The sequence below is a fragment of the Canis aureus genome, chromosome 15, assembly GCF_053574225.1.
Source record: "Canis aureus isolate CA01 chromosome 15, VMU_Caureus_v.1.0, whole genome shotgun sequence".
NCBI lineage: Eukaryota > Metazoa > Chordata > Mammalia > Carnivora > Canidae > Canis > Canis aureus.
In genome coordinates this window covers 19,845,422-19,861,442 of record NC_135625.1, presented here as the reverse complement: position 1 = coordinate 19,861,442, position 16,021 = coordinate 19,845,422, and the positions used below count along the sequence as shown (strand labels likewise).

Below are 16,021 nucleotides of genomic sequence, written 5' to 3'. Positions count from 1 at the left end.
CATTCATCACTGAGTCCAGCACAAATCTCACAGGGACAGGTAGGATTGTGATGGAGCAAGCTGGTAGAAGAAGCACCAGGAACAACCACTCTTTATTTACCTGGAAGTTGACAGGGTAGTGTATCTACTCAAGTATTCCTTACCACCCCTTGGGAAGTCGACAAAGTTAAGAAACTGCTGGATGTTTCTGGCCATCGTAGCCTAGAGTCCTATCTGCCTGTGAATGGAGATTTTTCATTCTACTCTGAGTTGTTCATTTGTTCATTTAACATATACTTATTGAACTCTGTGTCAGGTACTCTTTTAGGCCAGCTAAAAATCAGTGAAAAAAAATATACCAAGATTCCCGCACTCATGGGTCTTAAAGGAATGCAGATCATAAACTATAAACATAATCAAGAAGTAAATTATAGTGTTTTAGAAGGCAATAAATGCTCTAGAAAAAGAAATAGGGCAGGTTAAGTGATTGAGGGGCAAGGGTGGGGCTGCAGTTTTAAATAAGAGGTCAGAGTGGGGCTCACTGAGAAAGCAATATTTAAGCAGAGTTGAGGTAGAAGAGGAGGTTGGATTTGAGCCAGTTGGGGAGACGGTGTTCCAGGCACAGAGGAGAGAGGGGAGGGGAGGGGAGGGGAGGGGAGGGGAGGGGAGGGGAGGGGAGGAGGGCCCAATATTCTGGAGCAGGAGCACATGGCAGGTTCAAGGAATGTCAGGATAGCATGGGGAGCAGGATGAGCAAGGGCTCAAGCAGTAGGAGATGAGATCAGTCGTAGGAGATGTCTGATCTCGTAGAACCTTCCAGGTTATTGCATGGACTTAGCTTTTCCTCTGAATGAAACAGGCACCACTGGGGAGATGGAGCAAAAGAGTGACAAGATCTGAGAGCTTTTATAGAGTTGTTCTGGATGCGGGGTTGATTCTAGACCATTGGGGTATGAAGATATGAAGCAGATGTTGTGATGATTCCAGGGGCTGGAGAGAGTAGTAGCAGTGGAACTGGTGAGAAAGAATCAGATTCTGGTAGAAATGAAGTGACTTGTCCAAGATCACACAGCTTTGGTGGCAAAGCCAGGTGGGAACCCATTTTTCACAAATTAGTATCTCCTGTTTACTGCACTACTCCTCCCTTAGATTCTCTTGGTATCCTATTGCCATGTACAAACACAGGTTTTGGGGTGTGATTGTTGATTGTCTTGGAACTACCAGGGCATTTTAGTACGTATCTTGCTGCGTAGTTGGAAATGTTTTGGAGCAAGAAGGTAGTATGTCAGATATCTGACATCTGATATCTGCTCTTTGCTAGCTACTCATATTGTGATTTCTAGATGATTGCTGCAAAACTTCCAGAGCATCTTCTGCTTTGCAATGGGGTCCCTAGTAAATGATACTGGAAGCACCCCACGTGGATTCCATGTGGAGAGGTTTCTGCCCTGCTTAAGATAAACATCTGGGACGCCAGGGTGACTGTGGTTGAGTGCCTGGCTTTGGCCCAGAGCATGATCCTGGAGTCCCAGGATCGAGTCCCACGCTGGGCTCCCTGCAGAGAGCCTGCTTCTCCCTCTGCCTGCCTCTCTCTCCGTGTCTCTCATGAATAAATAAAACCTTAAAAAAAAAAAAAAAAAGATAAACATCTGCTCCTGTCCCATGCTACTCAAGGAAGAGGCAGATGAACCACCACTGTAATTATAACCATGATGCTTTTCTCTTACTCAGAAGGTTTCCAAGGATTTGATGACTCTGATCTGTTGCTTGGCAACATACTTACTGAATCGGTTCTCTTCCCATTCCCAAGCCTATCTGGCCAAGGAGAATTCTCATAGTAGAGACTCTGCTGTGTCTTGGTTTCTAGATTGTAAAAGGCAGATCTAGATTTAGATCTCTGATCTGAAGGATGATGCCAAGGGACCCAAAGAACTATAAAGTCTTAACTAAACCAGAATGCAGTCTTGCCACAAATGGGCCTTCCAGCAGGACCATTAGAATGTAAGTGCCACAAAGGCATGTTTGACTCACTGATGTGTCTCCAGCTCCTAGAATCAACCTCGACACATTAAAAGAGACTGGTAAATACTTATTGCATATGTATGGCTAAACTACAGACACTCTGGAAATGTTTATCTCCCAGTCCTTTGGATTTCTTTTTCCTGTCCTTTCTTATTTCTTGCCTTTTCTCCTTCCCCTCTCCTCCTCCACCTTCTTCTCATTTTTGCATCTATACCTGAGAATTCCTCCCTCACCCCAGCCCATGTATCATTTGCCTACTATCGTTCTAGACATTCATTAAAAATTGACCCATCTGAATGACAACTGAAACCCCAAGTCACAGCCAGGTATGATCCCTGGAAGCTTCCCAGTCACAACACAACATAGTTCTCATTTAGGAGAAACCAAAACCCAAATGATTCCAACTGTGCCCTTTATTTTCATTTCCAGCCCCATATATATTTGAGATTGACGGAACATATGGTAATGTGCATTCATGATACCAGTGGTTTTTGTCAACACATGAGAATGAAAACTCTTCTCAGATATTGCAGGCATCATAGGCCCATTGGCCTTTTCCCTTTGTAGCAATCTTCTGGCTCTCATCACCAAGTTGTGCTTCTATGTCCCATGCCCCAGTGAAAACTCTACACAGTGTTTTCTAACTCAAATTGAGTGATCTATATTGAGTGGTCCCTACATTTGCTAAAAATGCTTAAGTTGAGCTAGTAGGTTGTCAGAATCTAGGATAGCATTCAGATCTCTGACCCTCTCTCATGGACTAAGTATCCCAAAAGTTGACTGAATTTCTTCATTGGTCATCTTCATACTGAAACAAACTCTCTCTCCAACTTTTCCATTTCTATCAGTTGTACTGCTTTCATGGACACACAAGCTCCAAACTAGGAAGCAGGTAGAGGTGCTTCCTCTGTATTGTAACTCAGGAATACCAGAAGGCTGTCTTTCCTTTTCCTCATCTTCTCCATACAGATTCCTCCTGGTTCACTGATGTCTGAAATTTCATAATTTATGGTTTTGGCTTAAATCCAAGGAGAAGGGAAAAGATGTAAATTTTTTTCTAGCGCAGACTATGTGCCAGGTACGATCTTATTTATTCTTCATTACCAGTCTGATGCCTTAGACACTTGTATACATGAGGGAACTGAAGCGCAGAGAAGTGAATTTTTTCAGGGTCACAAAGCAGGTAAGTAGAGGAGATTGTTGCTGAACCCAAGTTGGGTTGGGTCCAGAATCTGACTTATCTACTACTCTAGGCTACTATCTATGTGAGCCTAGCACTGTATTAAGTATTTGTCTTATTAGATATATATTCTCAGAGTAAGTTTATCATCAGCATAATACCTACTGAAGGTGCCCCACTCATGCCTCCTTACACTTTACTATAGTAGCACATTCTGCAGGATTTCTGACACCCAAGGTCTTTCTTTGGCTGCAGAGCCCATCTCCGCAGAAATGTTAATGTAGCAGGCTAAAAGTACAAAATAAACCCTTTACCCCAACACCAGCATTCCTCAATGACTGATGGTAGTGCTGTACAAAGATCAAAGCTCCCTTGCCCCTAGAGTGGGATAGTCCTACACTGACTCACAGAATTCCCCACTGGCATTAGGCTCCAGATGTTCACAAAGAGAAGTGTTTTATAATGCACCTTTTACTGGCTGCCATTCTGTTCCTTTCTCAGTTCCCTACTTAAGCATAGATGTTTCTTGGGATCCTTCCCAAAATAAACTCCTTCCCCCTGAATACTTTAATCAAAGTTCTCAAGGTCTGCCTCTTTGGAACCCAAACTAAAGCAGTCAGGAACTGTTCTAAATATAGTTTTTCATGAGGAAATCAGGAGACATTGAGATCCTCAAACCCTGGAGAGAAAAGAAGAATCTGGCAGCTCTCGTTTGCTCCCAAATAGTCTTAACTAAGATGAGACAATTCCTAATTTTATTTTCCCCATCTTTGACAGTTCTTGACATTATCAAGTATCTAGAATTTCTTTCTCATATAATGAGAATGGCATCTAATTGTGTTTTAACTTTTATTTCTGTGGACACTAGTGGGATATTTTTTGTGTTCACTGCTCATGTGGATTTTCTTCTGTGTGAATTTTTTTATTGTTGCCAATTTTCCTATTGGGTTGTCATCTTATTGATTTATTATTATTGGAGAAATTCTTAATGTGTAATTCAACTTTTGTTATGTTATATATGCCTTGTAAGTATCTTCTTTCAGTTTTTAGGTTTTCTTTTCACTCTGTTTTTGGCATCTTTATTTAGACAAAATGTAAGTTAATTATGGTCAAATTTGTATTTTCCTGTAAAAAAAAAATAGCCTTAACTAAGTCAGCCATTTATTCCTTACCTCATTAGCTACAGCCAGGAAGACAAAGTCATGTATTTGTCCATGAACAAATATTCTTCTAGCTCTAGGAGATAAAGATAGAGCAGTGTACAACATGGACAAAGTGCCCTGCCCTTATTGGAAGTTATATTCTAGTAGCTGCAAAGAGATTTTTTAAAAGAACCAAGTAGATCCCCTGGAATTAAATAATACATATCCTAAGTATCTTTCAATGTATAGATTCCTCCTACTTCTTCTTTAAAATGTATTTGTTGGAGGAGCTTTTGTCCCCCAAAATTACCTATAGCCTGGATTTTGCTGCCTAGGTCTTTATGTTGCCACTTAATACTTCACTGCATTTTCTGAAAATTGGTAGTTACATAGAAGCACGAGCAGAATCAGGTTCATGTTTTGGGCAAAATGATTTCATAGGATTGTATATTTCCACCAGGAGGCATATAGTGTCAGGTTGTCTCTTCTTTTGTGATATATCACAAGCTACTGATAATCATTACCAAGAGTTATTATTAGCTGGGATACTCCCATAAAGAAAAATTATCCTATCAGCTATTTGGTTACCCTCAAGTACAATTCATTCAGGAATGGCAAAATCAACAAGTTTCTTTCTTTGTCAGTTTTCAAAGTAAGACGGTTCTTTAACATCTTCCAACGTGGCCCATGGTGTTTGTTTGTTTCTTTTATTTGAATGCCACTGTGAATCTACAGTTCCACTAGGAGCCTCTTCAGGTTGGCTCCAAGCTCACTCTGGAGTGACTCTAGAAATATTTGATTATTCCCTAGTTTCTGGGACGACAAAATGTCCTGAACTCATCTTTACATTTCTTGTTTTCAGATATGGAATCAGCGATTTCTGCAGGGATTAGTTGCCTTTTAATTTCATTCTTAGCAGGAAGTATACATTTAAAAAAATTCTATCTGATTAGTAAATGAATCCTTGTTCAATTCCAACAAGTAATACTAGGTGTTGACCCATCTCTTTCCAGACTGTGAATTCCTGAAGGCAGCCAGCTGGACTTCCAGGGTTCTCTGGCTGGGAGAACTTTCTCTCTCCTAACTAAATCAATAAGGCAGCTGACCTTAGTTTTGAATTTTCTCTCTTCTCTGTATCCAAGTCAGTAACCGAGTACAAGCAATTGGTTGTTAACTTGGTATTCCATCCCCATAACTGTTCTTAGTGATGTGTAAGGACTGCACAAGTGACACACTTCTGAGCATCTAAGTCACATCCTGGCCATTTATGGTTCTGTCCAACTTCCTCTGGAGCCCTGTACCAGACAGTAGAGAGGAAAGGGGTGAAAAACAAGGAACTTCTGTCCAGCTAGGAGAAAGAATGCATCCTCTAAAAAGTCACAAGATGGACAGTATGTATAAGAAATGCTAGAGGATTCTGAAGGGCTACAGAAGGACCCTGATGGCTATGGAGAAGGTAGCAATGCAGCTGAAGGGTTCCTGTGGCAAAGATGATGCCCTGTCTACCATTTCCACTTTCTGGGGACTCAGAAAGAGATGGCATTTCCTTACTTCCTCTGGCTACCAGAATGTGTGTGTGAACATTCCAGGTTTGACCTTTGAGAGGGAAAATAATGACCCCTCAAAAATGTATCTTTGTGTCTTTACCTTGCTGGTCTCCCTCCCTTCATGTCCTGCTCCCTTGGAGCTCCTACAGCCAGGCCTGTGCCTCTGGAGGGCAGGACGCTTCTCGGGTGGGGGTCTGTAATCGCAGCTCACACGCAGACATATCTGTGCCTCAGAGTTGAGTAGAATGTTCCTTGTCTCAAACAGCTAACAATGCTTTCACCCAGGGGGAATTTCAGGGTTACATTTCTACCTGTGGAATCTAATACCTTCTCCCAAATCATATTGCCAAAGATCCACCTACTACTCCTGTGAGTAGAACTTCTCCAATAGGAAGAGAGAGTTCTGAGTGGAGATAGAAACTTTTTTTTTAAGATTATTTATTTATTTATTCATGACAGAGAGAGAGAGAGAGAGAGACACACACACACACACACAGGCAGAGGGAGAAGCAGGCTCCACACAGGGAGCCTGATGTGGGACTCAATCCCAGGTCCCCAGGATCACACCTGAAGGTGGTGCCAAACCGCTGAGCCACCTGGGCTGCCCAAGATAGAAACTTTTTAATCAAAAAAATTAAAAATTAAAAAATAACATTAAAATTAAAAATACATAAAAAATAAAACAAAACTAAATAAATAAACAAACTTTTTAATCACACCGTCATCCTAGAATAATTTACGCAGCCCTCACACAGCTTACCTCCAGGGGGACGGTCATGGGGTCACTAAGGAGCAAGGTCATGCCCAGGATCCATCCACTGACTCTCTTCCCACTGGTGGCTGTGATTATTTTCCTTTTAAAAATAACATTTATCATTTATTCTCGTTAGGAATCTTTGTTTTTGGTTTTTTTTTTTTTTTTGTAGTATTGAAAACACTTAAAACGGATTAATAAAATAAAATGAAAATCACCTATAATCCAGTCATCCCAAAACAGAGTCTGGTGTTGCATACTTCTGGTGGCTTCGAACCCTCCGGGTTTCTGTGCAGTGTCCGTGTGTCCTCGCAGACAAGACCGTGTCACACGTGCTGTCTCGTGACCCGCCTTCTTCCTCCACAAGACCGACGGATGGTTTTCCGAGGCCGCTCAGCGCGTCTCCAGCGCCGCCTACACACCCGGCGGCCAGGCGGCTCCGCCCGGGGGAGGGCCCCTAGCGAAGGCCTGGTCTGCGGGGGCGGGGGGCGCGGGCCACGGAGGGGGGGGGGGCGCCGCCAACGCAAACAGCACGGACGCGGGAGGCGGCCTGGGGGCAGCGCCCCGACCCCGCCTCCGGGGGCCGCACCCCCAGAAGCACCTACCTGAGCCCGCCGGCGCCGCTGGGGTCCCGGTCGCTGGGCGCCCTGGAAAGCGGAGTTTCTCCACTTTTCCTGAGTTGGGCTTCTGAGGAGAGTGGGGGCTGAGGGGCGGGGGTCGGCGCGTGGGACCGGGTTGGGGCTCAGTCTCAGCCGGACGCGAGCTCCGGACCGGGCGGCCTCCGGGAAGGAAAGGCCCCGCCTCCTAGGTGGGCTTCGCAAAGCCCGTGGAGGGCATTTTGCCTGAGGCTTTGGAAACGCAGCGGGGCCTCTCCGGGAGCTGCCGCCTGCCGTCGCTCGGTCCTGCCGCCGCTCGGTCCTGCCGCAGCTCGGTCTTCGGCCCGACGCCCGCAGCGGCGGCGGGACTGCGCGCCTCGGGCCGCCGGGGGCTCTGAGGACACCTGGGCCTCGTGTGCGCATGCGCGGGGGCGCGCGGGGGGGGGGGGGGAGCCTCTGCAGACCACACCGGGGCCGCGCGTGCGCGTGCGCGGCAGAGGGGGAGCCACAGGGGTCTCTGGAGACCACACCGGGGCCGCGCGTGCGCGTGCGCGGCAGGGGGGGAGCCACAGGGGTCTCTGCAGACCACACCGGGGCCGCGCGTGCGCGTGCGCGGCAGGGGGGGAGCCACAGGGGTCTCTGCAGACCACACCGGGGCCGCGCGTGCGCGGCGGGGGTGCGGCTGGGGCTCAGGGGCGTGGCCGGGGCGCGGGGCCGAGTCACTCCCCCCTCCCCCGCCCCCGCCCTCGGACGCCCTCCACCTGCGGGGAGTCCGCAGCTCGCGTCTGCTAAGCGCGCAGAATCCTGCGTTCGTCACAGCTGGGCTGCGATTTTGAATTTTTTTTTTTAATTTATTTATGATAGTCACAGAGAGAGAGAGAGAATGAGGCAGAGACACAGGTAGAGGGAGAAGCAGGCTCCACGCACCGGGAGCCCGACGTGGGATTCGATCCCGGGTCTCCAGGATCGCGCCCTGGGCTGAAGGCGGCGCTAAACCACGGCACCACCCAGGGATCCCTGGGCTGCGATTTTGGAGCAGAAAGACCCATTGTCCTGAAGTCACCCAGCCAGTCCGACCACTCCGGAGGTTTCTTTATGCTCCGCGGAACTTGGACTCAGTCGTCCCGTGGGTCACAGGATTATTGATGCATGAGCTTTCCCCAGCGAACCTCTCTCGGTAGGGGCAACCCTGGGTTAATTTTCTATGAGGCCCGGGAAGGTTCTGCTTCCCCAGCGCGCTCGAACACTCCGCTACCTGCCGGAGGAGGGGGGGGATGATTAACCTGAAATTAAAATTTTGTGGGAAGTGGTGGTGGGCAAGGCTGCACCGACAAAGACTGCCCCTGTGAGCACTCTGGTCGACTAGGTCTGCCCTTGGGCTTGGCTTCTCTTTGACCTTGGAGAATCCTGTTGGAGTAGGAATGTGGCTGAATCCTCCACCCTCGGTTTCTGATGCCCCTGGGCTGCCTTGAGCAAGAATTCCCCCCCCCCCTTAACCCTTCTTGCGATCTTCCTTCCATGCAGTGACCCCTGCCCTGCGCCTTGCCTGTCCATCCCCATTTGTCCTTGTTAGAATCCAGTCCAACCTCTTTCCTATACAAAACCCCATTGCTAGCCCCTCTTGATTAAAGGCTGCCATACTATCTTTATTTAACAAGAGTCCTCAATAATTTTTTTAGCAGTTTCTGATGGGGTGTGTGTGTTTGCGCACGCGTGCATGTGTGGGTATGCGTGGTAAAAGACCCATCCATCATGACTACCTGTTTTTTAAACAATTAGTGTAAAATACATTTGTTAAACAATTTAATCTTTCTTCTGTGTCAGGCTCGTGTGCTAACTTCCCAAAGTAATCGTTTAGAACATCTGTAATACTGATTTTAAGTGTTGAAATGGTTGAAAGAGGTGCTCAGGAATGAATGTCTGATCAGTATCAGTTTGAAGTTATCTCATTGATTTTATCCGTACAGCTGAAGATTGCTTGAAAACTTGTTTTCAAAGCAGAAGCTTTGAACAGGTGAGCATAGGCACAAAGATGCCTCTGTTCAGAGGAAGCCAGACAGAGGGTACTGGGTCTCCTTTAGAGAAGGTGAAAGTCACTACCAAAAATGTCATAAAGCCATTACACCAACCTGACGTTCCCATCCTCTAGCTTTTCATTTAAATGGTTATTACACAAGAATGGGGTGGGCGGGGGGGGGGGGGGGAAGGAGAGGACAAACCAACACAAAAACCAAAACTCTTGAATAACATTAGAGGTTAGTGGAGCACCAATTCATCAGTATGAATATTATAAAGAGAAAGAATTATGTTATAAAAATTCTTATATTTTAGCATAATTATAAAAGACTTAGTGGCTGTGGAGAAAAGTACAGAAAATTCCAGCCAATAAATGCAGGATGGCATTTAAACTTTCCTTTTCCAACTTCTGATTTACACAATTGCTGCTGATGGATATTCCAGCTGAAAGCATGTACAAAAGGGATGAGGCTGTCATCCTCTAGACCCATGCATCAATCTCAGCATCACCAAAAGTGAGGCAACCAGACATGTGTGGCAATAAAATGTGCAGCGTATCAGCGGAGATATTCTTACCCCACCCCCAAAAAGAAGCAAGGCAGGAAGGCAGGCAGGCAGGGACTCAGGCAAGCTTTGAACTCTAATTCCCAGGCCACAGAAACAGAGGATAGAGCAACAAGTTAAATGGCACCCTGGGGAAGTAATCAGCCAACACCAGAATGTGAAATATTTTACAAACTGACCCCCTTTCTTCAAGATGTCAATGGTAAAGGATAAAAAGCAGGGACTTTTCTACATTAAGTGTAACTGGAAAAAAAAAAAGACTTAAAGATGTAATATAATGGAGGACCTCATTAGGATGATGATTAAACTATAAAAAGACTTTTTGGGGGCACCTGGGTGGCTCAGTGGTAGAGCATCTGCCTTTGGCTCAGGTCGTGATCCTGGGATCAAGTTCCTCATCAGGTCCCTGCTGAGGAACCTCCCAGCCTCCCTCCCTCTGCCTATGTCTCTGCCTCTCTCTCTGTGTCGCTCATGAATAAATAAGATCAATCAATCAGTCAATCAATCAATAAAAAGACTTCCTGGCCAGTCAGGGAAAATGGAATATGTATTGTGTATTAGACATAGGGAATTACTGGTAATTTTTTAGATGTAATAATGAATTGTGGTTTTTTTTTTAAAGTCCTTTTATTTATGGGTGAAATCATCTAAGAGGAGAACTAAAAGTACATAGCCAAATATTGATAATGACTGAAGCTGAGTACAAGCATGGAAGTGTGTTATAGTCTCTTGGTGGTTGTTTGAAAATTCACATGATAAAAAAAAATGAAAGTGACGACTTTCTGAGGTGGAGAAAATATTGTAAATGTAGTCTGAATACCTGGGGGTCATTATCACCTTGGATTAAACATGAGCTATCACAGAGCTCCTCCCATCTTGTATTTAAATAATTCCATACTTCATCTGGAACATAGAGCTCCTTACTTCTTCCAGTTAAATTTGGCATTTGAGAGTCAGTCCTTTGCTGAGACAATGGCTTGTTGATGATCACTCAAGACCAAACATTTTTCAAACTACAGCTCTTCAATCTGATGAGCATTTTAAAGCTGAAAAGAAGACAGGCTTCATCCTTAAGTCCTTGAATTCCAACAGAAAAAAGGCTCTGCTTTGGTAAGTTTCATTCTCCTCCCTTCCAATTCTCTTATCACGGAATATGAACCTCCCGGGTAGGAAAACACTAGCTTACTCAACAGCTGACAAGCCTGTGCTAAAAGCACTTGGCGTGCCATGGTGCTGGCGGGAGTGGATGCCAGCCAGCATACCCTTCATCACCTGGAAAGCTCTTCCCTGATGTTTATTTTACCAATTTTTATATGTCCTCCAAAACTCACATAACATTATCTGTTCAGGGATAATGGCAATGCATTTCCATACAAGAGAAGCACCATCATGTTGTTACAAATATGAAAACAACTCTGATGTCGCTCCTGGAGGAAGGCCTGGCCTCGCTGCAGCTTCCTCACTCCCACCCTATGCTCGCCTCCCGTGGTTCCTTTCTACCTCGTATTTTTAGTATTTCTTTAACCATGGCCATTTTCAGACACATATAGAATGAAACGGATTCCCAGGAACCCCTTTACCCACCTTTAACAATTATCAACACTTTTCAAATCTTATTTCATCCATTTCTATCTGACCTAGTTTTTCTTTGCTCCCCCACCTGCTCCCTCCCCTGGAGCATTTTTTTTTTTAATTTTTTTTTTTTATTTATTTATGATAGTCACAGAGAGAGAGAGAGAGAGGCAGAGACATAGGCAGAGGGAGAAGCAGGCTCCATGCACCGGGAGCCTGATGTGGGATTCGATCCCGGGTCTCCAGGATCGTGCCCTGGGCCAAAGGCAGGCGCCAAACCGCTGCGCCACCCAGGGATCCCCCCCTGGAGCATTTTAAAATGGATCCTAGATACCCATCAGTTCACCCACTTCTGCATTTATCACCTCGGAATAAATGCACCTTGGAATTTGTTTGCATACATTTTCCCCTGTCGGTCTTCAGGAATGGAGTGTCTTTTATGGCTTTAGCAACCAGCACAGAAACTGACTCTTAGAGGAGTTGCTTGGTAAACACTTGGAATTCAGTGTGTAAGGGCAGCATTTGTATTGCCATAGATGTAAGAACACAGGCTTGGGGCGCCTGGGGGGCTTAGTTGGTTAAGCATCTGCCTTCAACTCAGGTCATGATCCCTGGGTCCTGGGACCGAGCCTTGCATTGGGCTCTCCACTCAGCGGGGAGTCTGCTTCTCCCTCTCCCTCTTGCTCCTCCCCCTGCTCATCCTCTATCAAATAAAATTTTTAAAAAAAGAAAAAGAAAAGAAAGAACATAGGTCTTAACTCTGAATGCACAATGCCTCAGTCACCAAAAACATACTTAGCCAGACTCATTATTTAGGACCAAGCGCTTGCAGTGTTAGAACGGAGGCCGTGTGCAGTGTCTTGACTTGAATCCCACTTCTCCCACCACCTGCCGTGACACTGGGTATATGACAGACTCTATGTCCCGAAGACAGCTGCAGTTTCTCCTGTCCCACAATGTTCTCCCCATTTCCTCATGTGGAGATGGGAGTTTATGTTCCCTCCTCTTGAATCTGGGTGGGCTCATGGCCACAGTGGAAGTGTTGTTGTGTGGCCAAGGTGAGGCCACCAAAGGCAGCGCAGTTCCCACCGTGCTGCCTGGAGCCCTCACACTGGAGCTCGGTGCCGCTCTGCCAGGAGTCCAGCACCCCGCAGACCCCTGGAAAGGTCCTGAGGCTCAATGAGCACATACTCTCAGCTGGCCCAGGGCTGCTTCAGCTCCCAGTTCCATTCCTGCTTATTCTAATTCCAGTTAAGGTCGGACCACGCAACTGCCTGAGTCACCCCAAGCCAGAGGTCACAGCCACACCCCTCCTGACTTCCTGACCCACTGTAACCATGAAAGATAGTGATTGTTCTTTTAAATCCTTAACTATTGGGGTGATCTGTTCTACAGCAATAGAAAACCAGGCCACTAGCTCTCCGAGCCTCAGTTTCCACAACTTTGAAATGTTTCCTATACATCAGGCTATTGGGAGTATTAAAGAGGTAAGAACGTCACTGGTACCTTATAGCATTGAATAAATACTGGCAATCATCATTTGGGAAACACACATCTTGACCAACTTAATAAAGAGAATATTTGCGATTTCCCACTGGCCACACTTGCCGATCCCTTTTGAATAAGGGTTGTTATTACATAAATAAAAAATCAACTTCAAGGTTGCTAGGCGTTCTTTCAATAATTGGAGAAAGTGGAATTTTAAAAAAATGCTTTGACTTCACTTCTACTTCTCTGTCTGGTAAGGCATGCTTCAGGAAGCAGAAACAGGCATGAGTTAATGGAGTTTAGAAACACGATCAGAAGAAACACAATCTTTGAAGAAAAGCTGAATATAATTAAACTATGAATTTATTTTTCACAAAAACATGGGATTTTTATACTCGTTTAGTGAGTTTTATGGAGCACAGATATGTCTGAGGATGACACTGTTTGCTAAAATAAAAGGAAGATATTTTTGGAGTTCACCAAAGGATGGCATGAGTGTCACTTGTTAAAAATGTTTCAAAACAAATCCATATGCATAAAAAAAGGCATTTGAAGTGCAAGGATAATAAAATAAAATGAGAGTTTGTTTTCTCATATATCTTACTGCACAGATCAATGTTTTTTTGCTTAGCATCCATTCATAACACTTTAGAGAGTATTTACAGCATGAAATAAAGGGGAGGTGGATAGGAGAAAGTACACTTTATCTGGTATCCTATACTCACTTAACAATCTCTAATCACTAATGCTGTATACATCATTGCTTCTTGAAAATTATAGTCACTACTACTTACTGTACCATCAAGTAATAGAACTAATCTCTAAGTATTTTCTACACTAGGAATTGGGACACATTAGATGCCTTTTCCAGGGTTTTAGGTCAAGAGGGGTGTTTCAGAAAGGTATTCGCTGAGACATGAGCCCTCCCTATTAAAAAGGTGAGCTGGGGATCCCTGGGTGGCGCAGCGGTTTAGCGCCTGCCTTTGGCCCAGGGCGTGATCCTGGAGTCCCGGGATTGAGTCCCACATTGGGCTCCCTGCATGGAGCCTGCTTCTCCCTCTGCCTTGTGTCTCTGCCTCTCTCTCTCTCTCTGTCTCTCATGAATAAATAAATTTTAAAAATCTTAAAAAAAAAAAGCAATATTGAGAATCAAGAGCTTTTCACACAGGCAGTGATGGCAGTGGACGGACGGCCCAGAGGCAGGAAGGGAAACACCATGAGGTCCTCCCTTGACATCCTTGTAACCTGAGTTCACCAACAGCTCCTATAACAATGACAGTTTTGATTTTTTTGGACCCAGGGAAGATGATAATTTCATATATTTTTTAATTAAAAATAAGAAATTTCAAATTTAAATTTAATTTTAAAAATAAAATAAGAGTATCTTTGCAGAATTAATGCTATGAGAGAACTCCAGGTTGGGAAAGGGTTATTACTCTATTGCCAACTCTGAGGATGATCGAGAGAAAGACAGAGCTGTTTATTTGGTGTGTTTACAATAGCACAGAGTTACACGGACCACATGGACACCAATGCTAATCATTTTAAGGTATATGCCAGGGATTCATTCGCTCTAACACCTACTCTGTGTTTGATGATGGCAGTGTGGACATGTGAGATCTTTATCACACAAGCCCTGCATCATCAGACCATCTCATATTCAAAGGAACCTGTGAGTTTTTCAAGCTGGAGATTAAGCCCAATAGTGGGTCATGAAGTTAATTTGGTAGGTTACACCAGGGATGTTTTGTAACAAAAAAGAAGAGGATATAAAATATAGGAGAATATAGAAGACAAGTATTTCATGATATTTTTCAGTTTTAGGCATTTACATATATACACATACATACACATGTGTGCTCATGTATATATTGAACTACAGAAATACTGATAAATTCTGATAACACAGACCATCCAGGAGATGCAGGCATATCCTTTCCAGCCTTCTCATAATAATAATAGTAATAATAACAGTAATAATAATAATAATAATAATAATACAGGTGTCCCTGGTTGAGCACTACTGTGGGTCAGCCAATGTTTCCAAGCTCTTCTCATGTATTAGCTGTTATCATTCCCCAATAAGCCTAAGAGATGGGTATTACCATCATCCACATCTTACGTACAGAGGATACATAACTTGAACAGCACCTCATGAGCAAGCAGCGGAGCCGGGATCTGACCATGGACAATCTGAGTGTGGAGACGAGCTTCTGTGGCCTCTCTGAAAAGCTGAGAAGGCAGGGGACTCATGTCCTCCTGAGACAGCCTGTTCCACTGTCCGAGCCTCCCTGAAGGTCAGCAGAGTTCTGGAACGCAGATCTCCCAATTTCTAATCCTATGCTCTCCCTAGACTTCATACAACAGTATTCTTAGTAAAACCTACTTTGTGAGGCTGAAATCAAACAAGCTCAGAATAAATGAAAGATGCATACAAGCGTACTTGAAAGAGAATATATTTATTTACATCACTATTTTCTTTTTACAACTCCTACACTTTTAAATAAGATTTTCCAGGAAATCCGGTAAGTTTTAAATTAAGATATTTTAACTGAAGAAAATTTTCACAATATGATTTTTATTTACATGAATTTCCCAAGAGTTTTAAATAGTTCATTCTGAAACAGCACAATCTACCTAAAAGCTCTCATTTAGAACTTGCAGCTTTTTCCAAAACTTTTCCTTAAGAAATTAGGCTGAGAATCCCATCCTTGTAGTTCAGATTGAACCTGTCAGAATGAACAGTTAACACCCTTACAAATACAAACCTGCTTCATAAACGATCCACGTTTTGGCAGCAAGCTAAACCCATTTCACATGTTTTGATCCTAAGGAAAGATTTTTCTAGACACCTTTGATTGCTTTGATTCGAACTTTCTGGAAGTTTTCTGGATCAGTCACACAGCTGCTATGAGTTGGTATGTATGTAACCTGAGCACTCATTCAGTTTGTGAGGATGGGCTTAGCTCTGGTTCAGCCGACTCTGAAAGTGACCCACGGGCATTCAGAAATCCTGGGGCAGATTCTGGTGCACCCTCCCCTCCGTGGCCAGTCCTGTTTGGGAGGCTGGCTTTTCCTCTGATATTGCACATGCGAACGACTTACTTTAAGAACCTACTATTCATAAAACGACTTCCAAAAATAACAACGGTCTGACATCC

The 16,021-nt window shown here is 44.4% G+C and overlaps 2 protein-coding genes across 2 annotated transcripts in view; both read right to left on the bottom strand.

Annotated features, from left to right (window-relative positions):
* STOX2 (storkhead box 2) overlaps nucleotides 1–6,978 on the bottom strand; it is a 255,657-nt gene extending 248,679 nt beyond the window's left edge. Inside the window, exons 1-2 of the mRNA XM_077848675.1 lie at nucleotides 6,843–6,978; nucleotides 6,631–6,724 (exon numbers count right to left, since the gene is read on the bottom strand). The gene's annotated coding sequence lies outside the window, so the exon portion shown is untranslated. The remainder of the gene's footprint in view (nucleotides 1–6,630; nucleotides 6,725–6,842) is intronic.
* On the bottom strand, nucleotides 6,842–7,658 carry LOC144284303 (uncharacterized). The gene is made up of 2 exons (XM_077848678.1): nucleotides 7,230–7,658; nucleotides 6,842–7,081 (listed from the first exon to the last, which is right to left on the bottom strand). The coding sequence occupies exons 1-2, from the start codon at nucleotides 7,641–7,643 to the stop codon at nucleotides 6,854–6,856; spliced, it is 642 nt and encodes a 213-aa protein (XP_077704804.1). The 5' UTR covers nucleotides 7,644–7,658; the 3' UTR covers nucleotides 6,842–6,853.
* Between the last annotated feature and the right edge of the window lie 8,363 nt (nucleotides 7,659–16,021).

Bases quoted from the DNA above. Each gene is read 5' to 3' on its own strand.
- LOC144284303 (XM_077848678.1), bottom strand. From the start codon at position 7,643: ATGCGCACACGAGGCCCAGGTGTCCTCAGAGCCCCCGGCGGCCCGAGG. The intron at 7,082-7,229 runs GTAGGTGCTTCT...GGCCTTCGCTAG, and splicing joins AGCGGCGCCGGCGGGCTCAG to GGGCCCTCCCCCGGGCGGAG.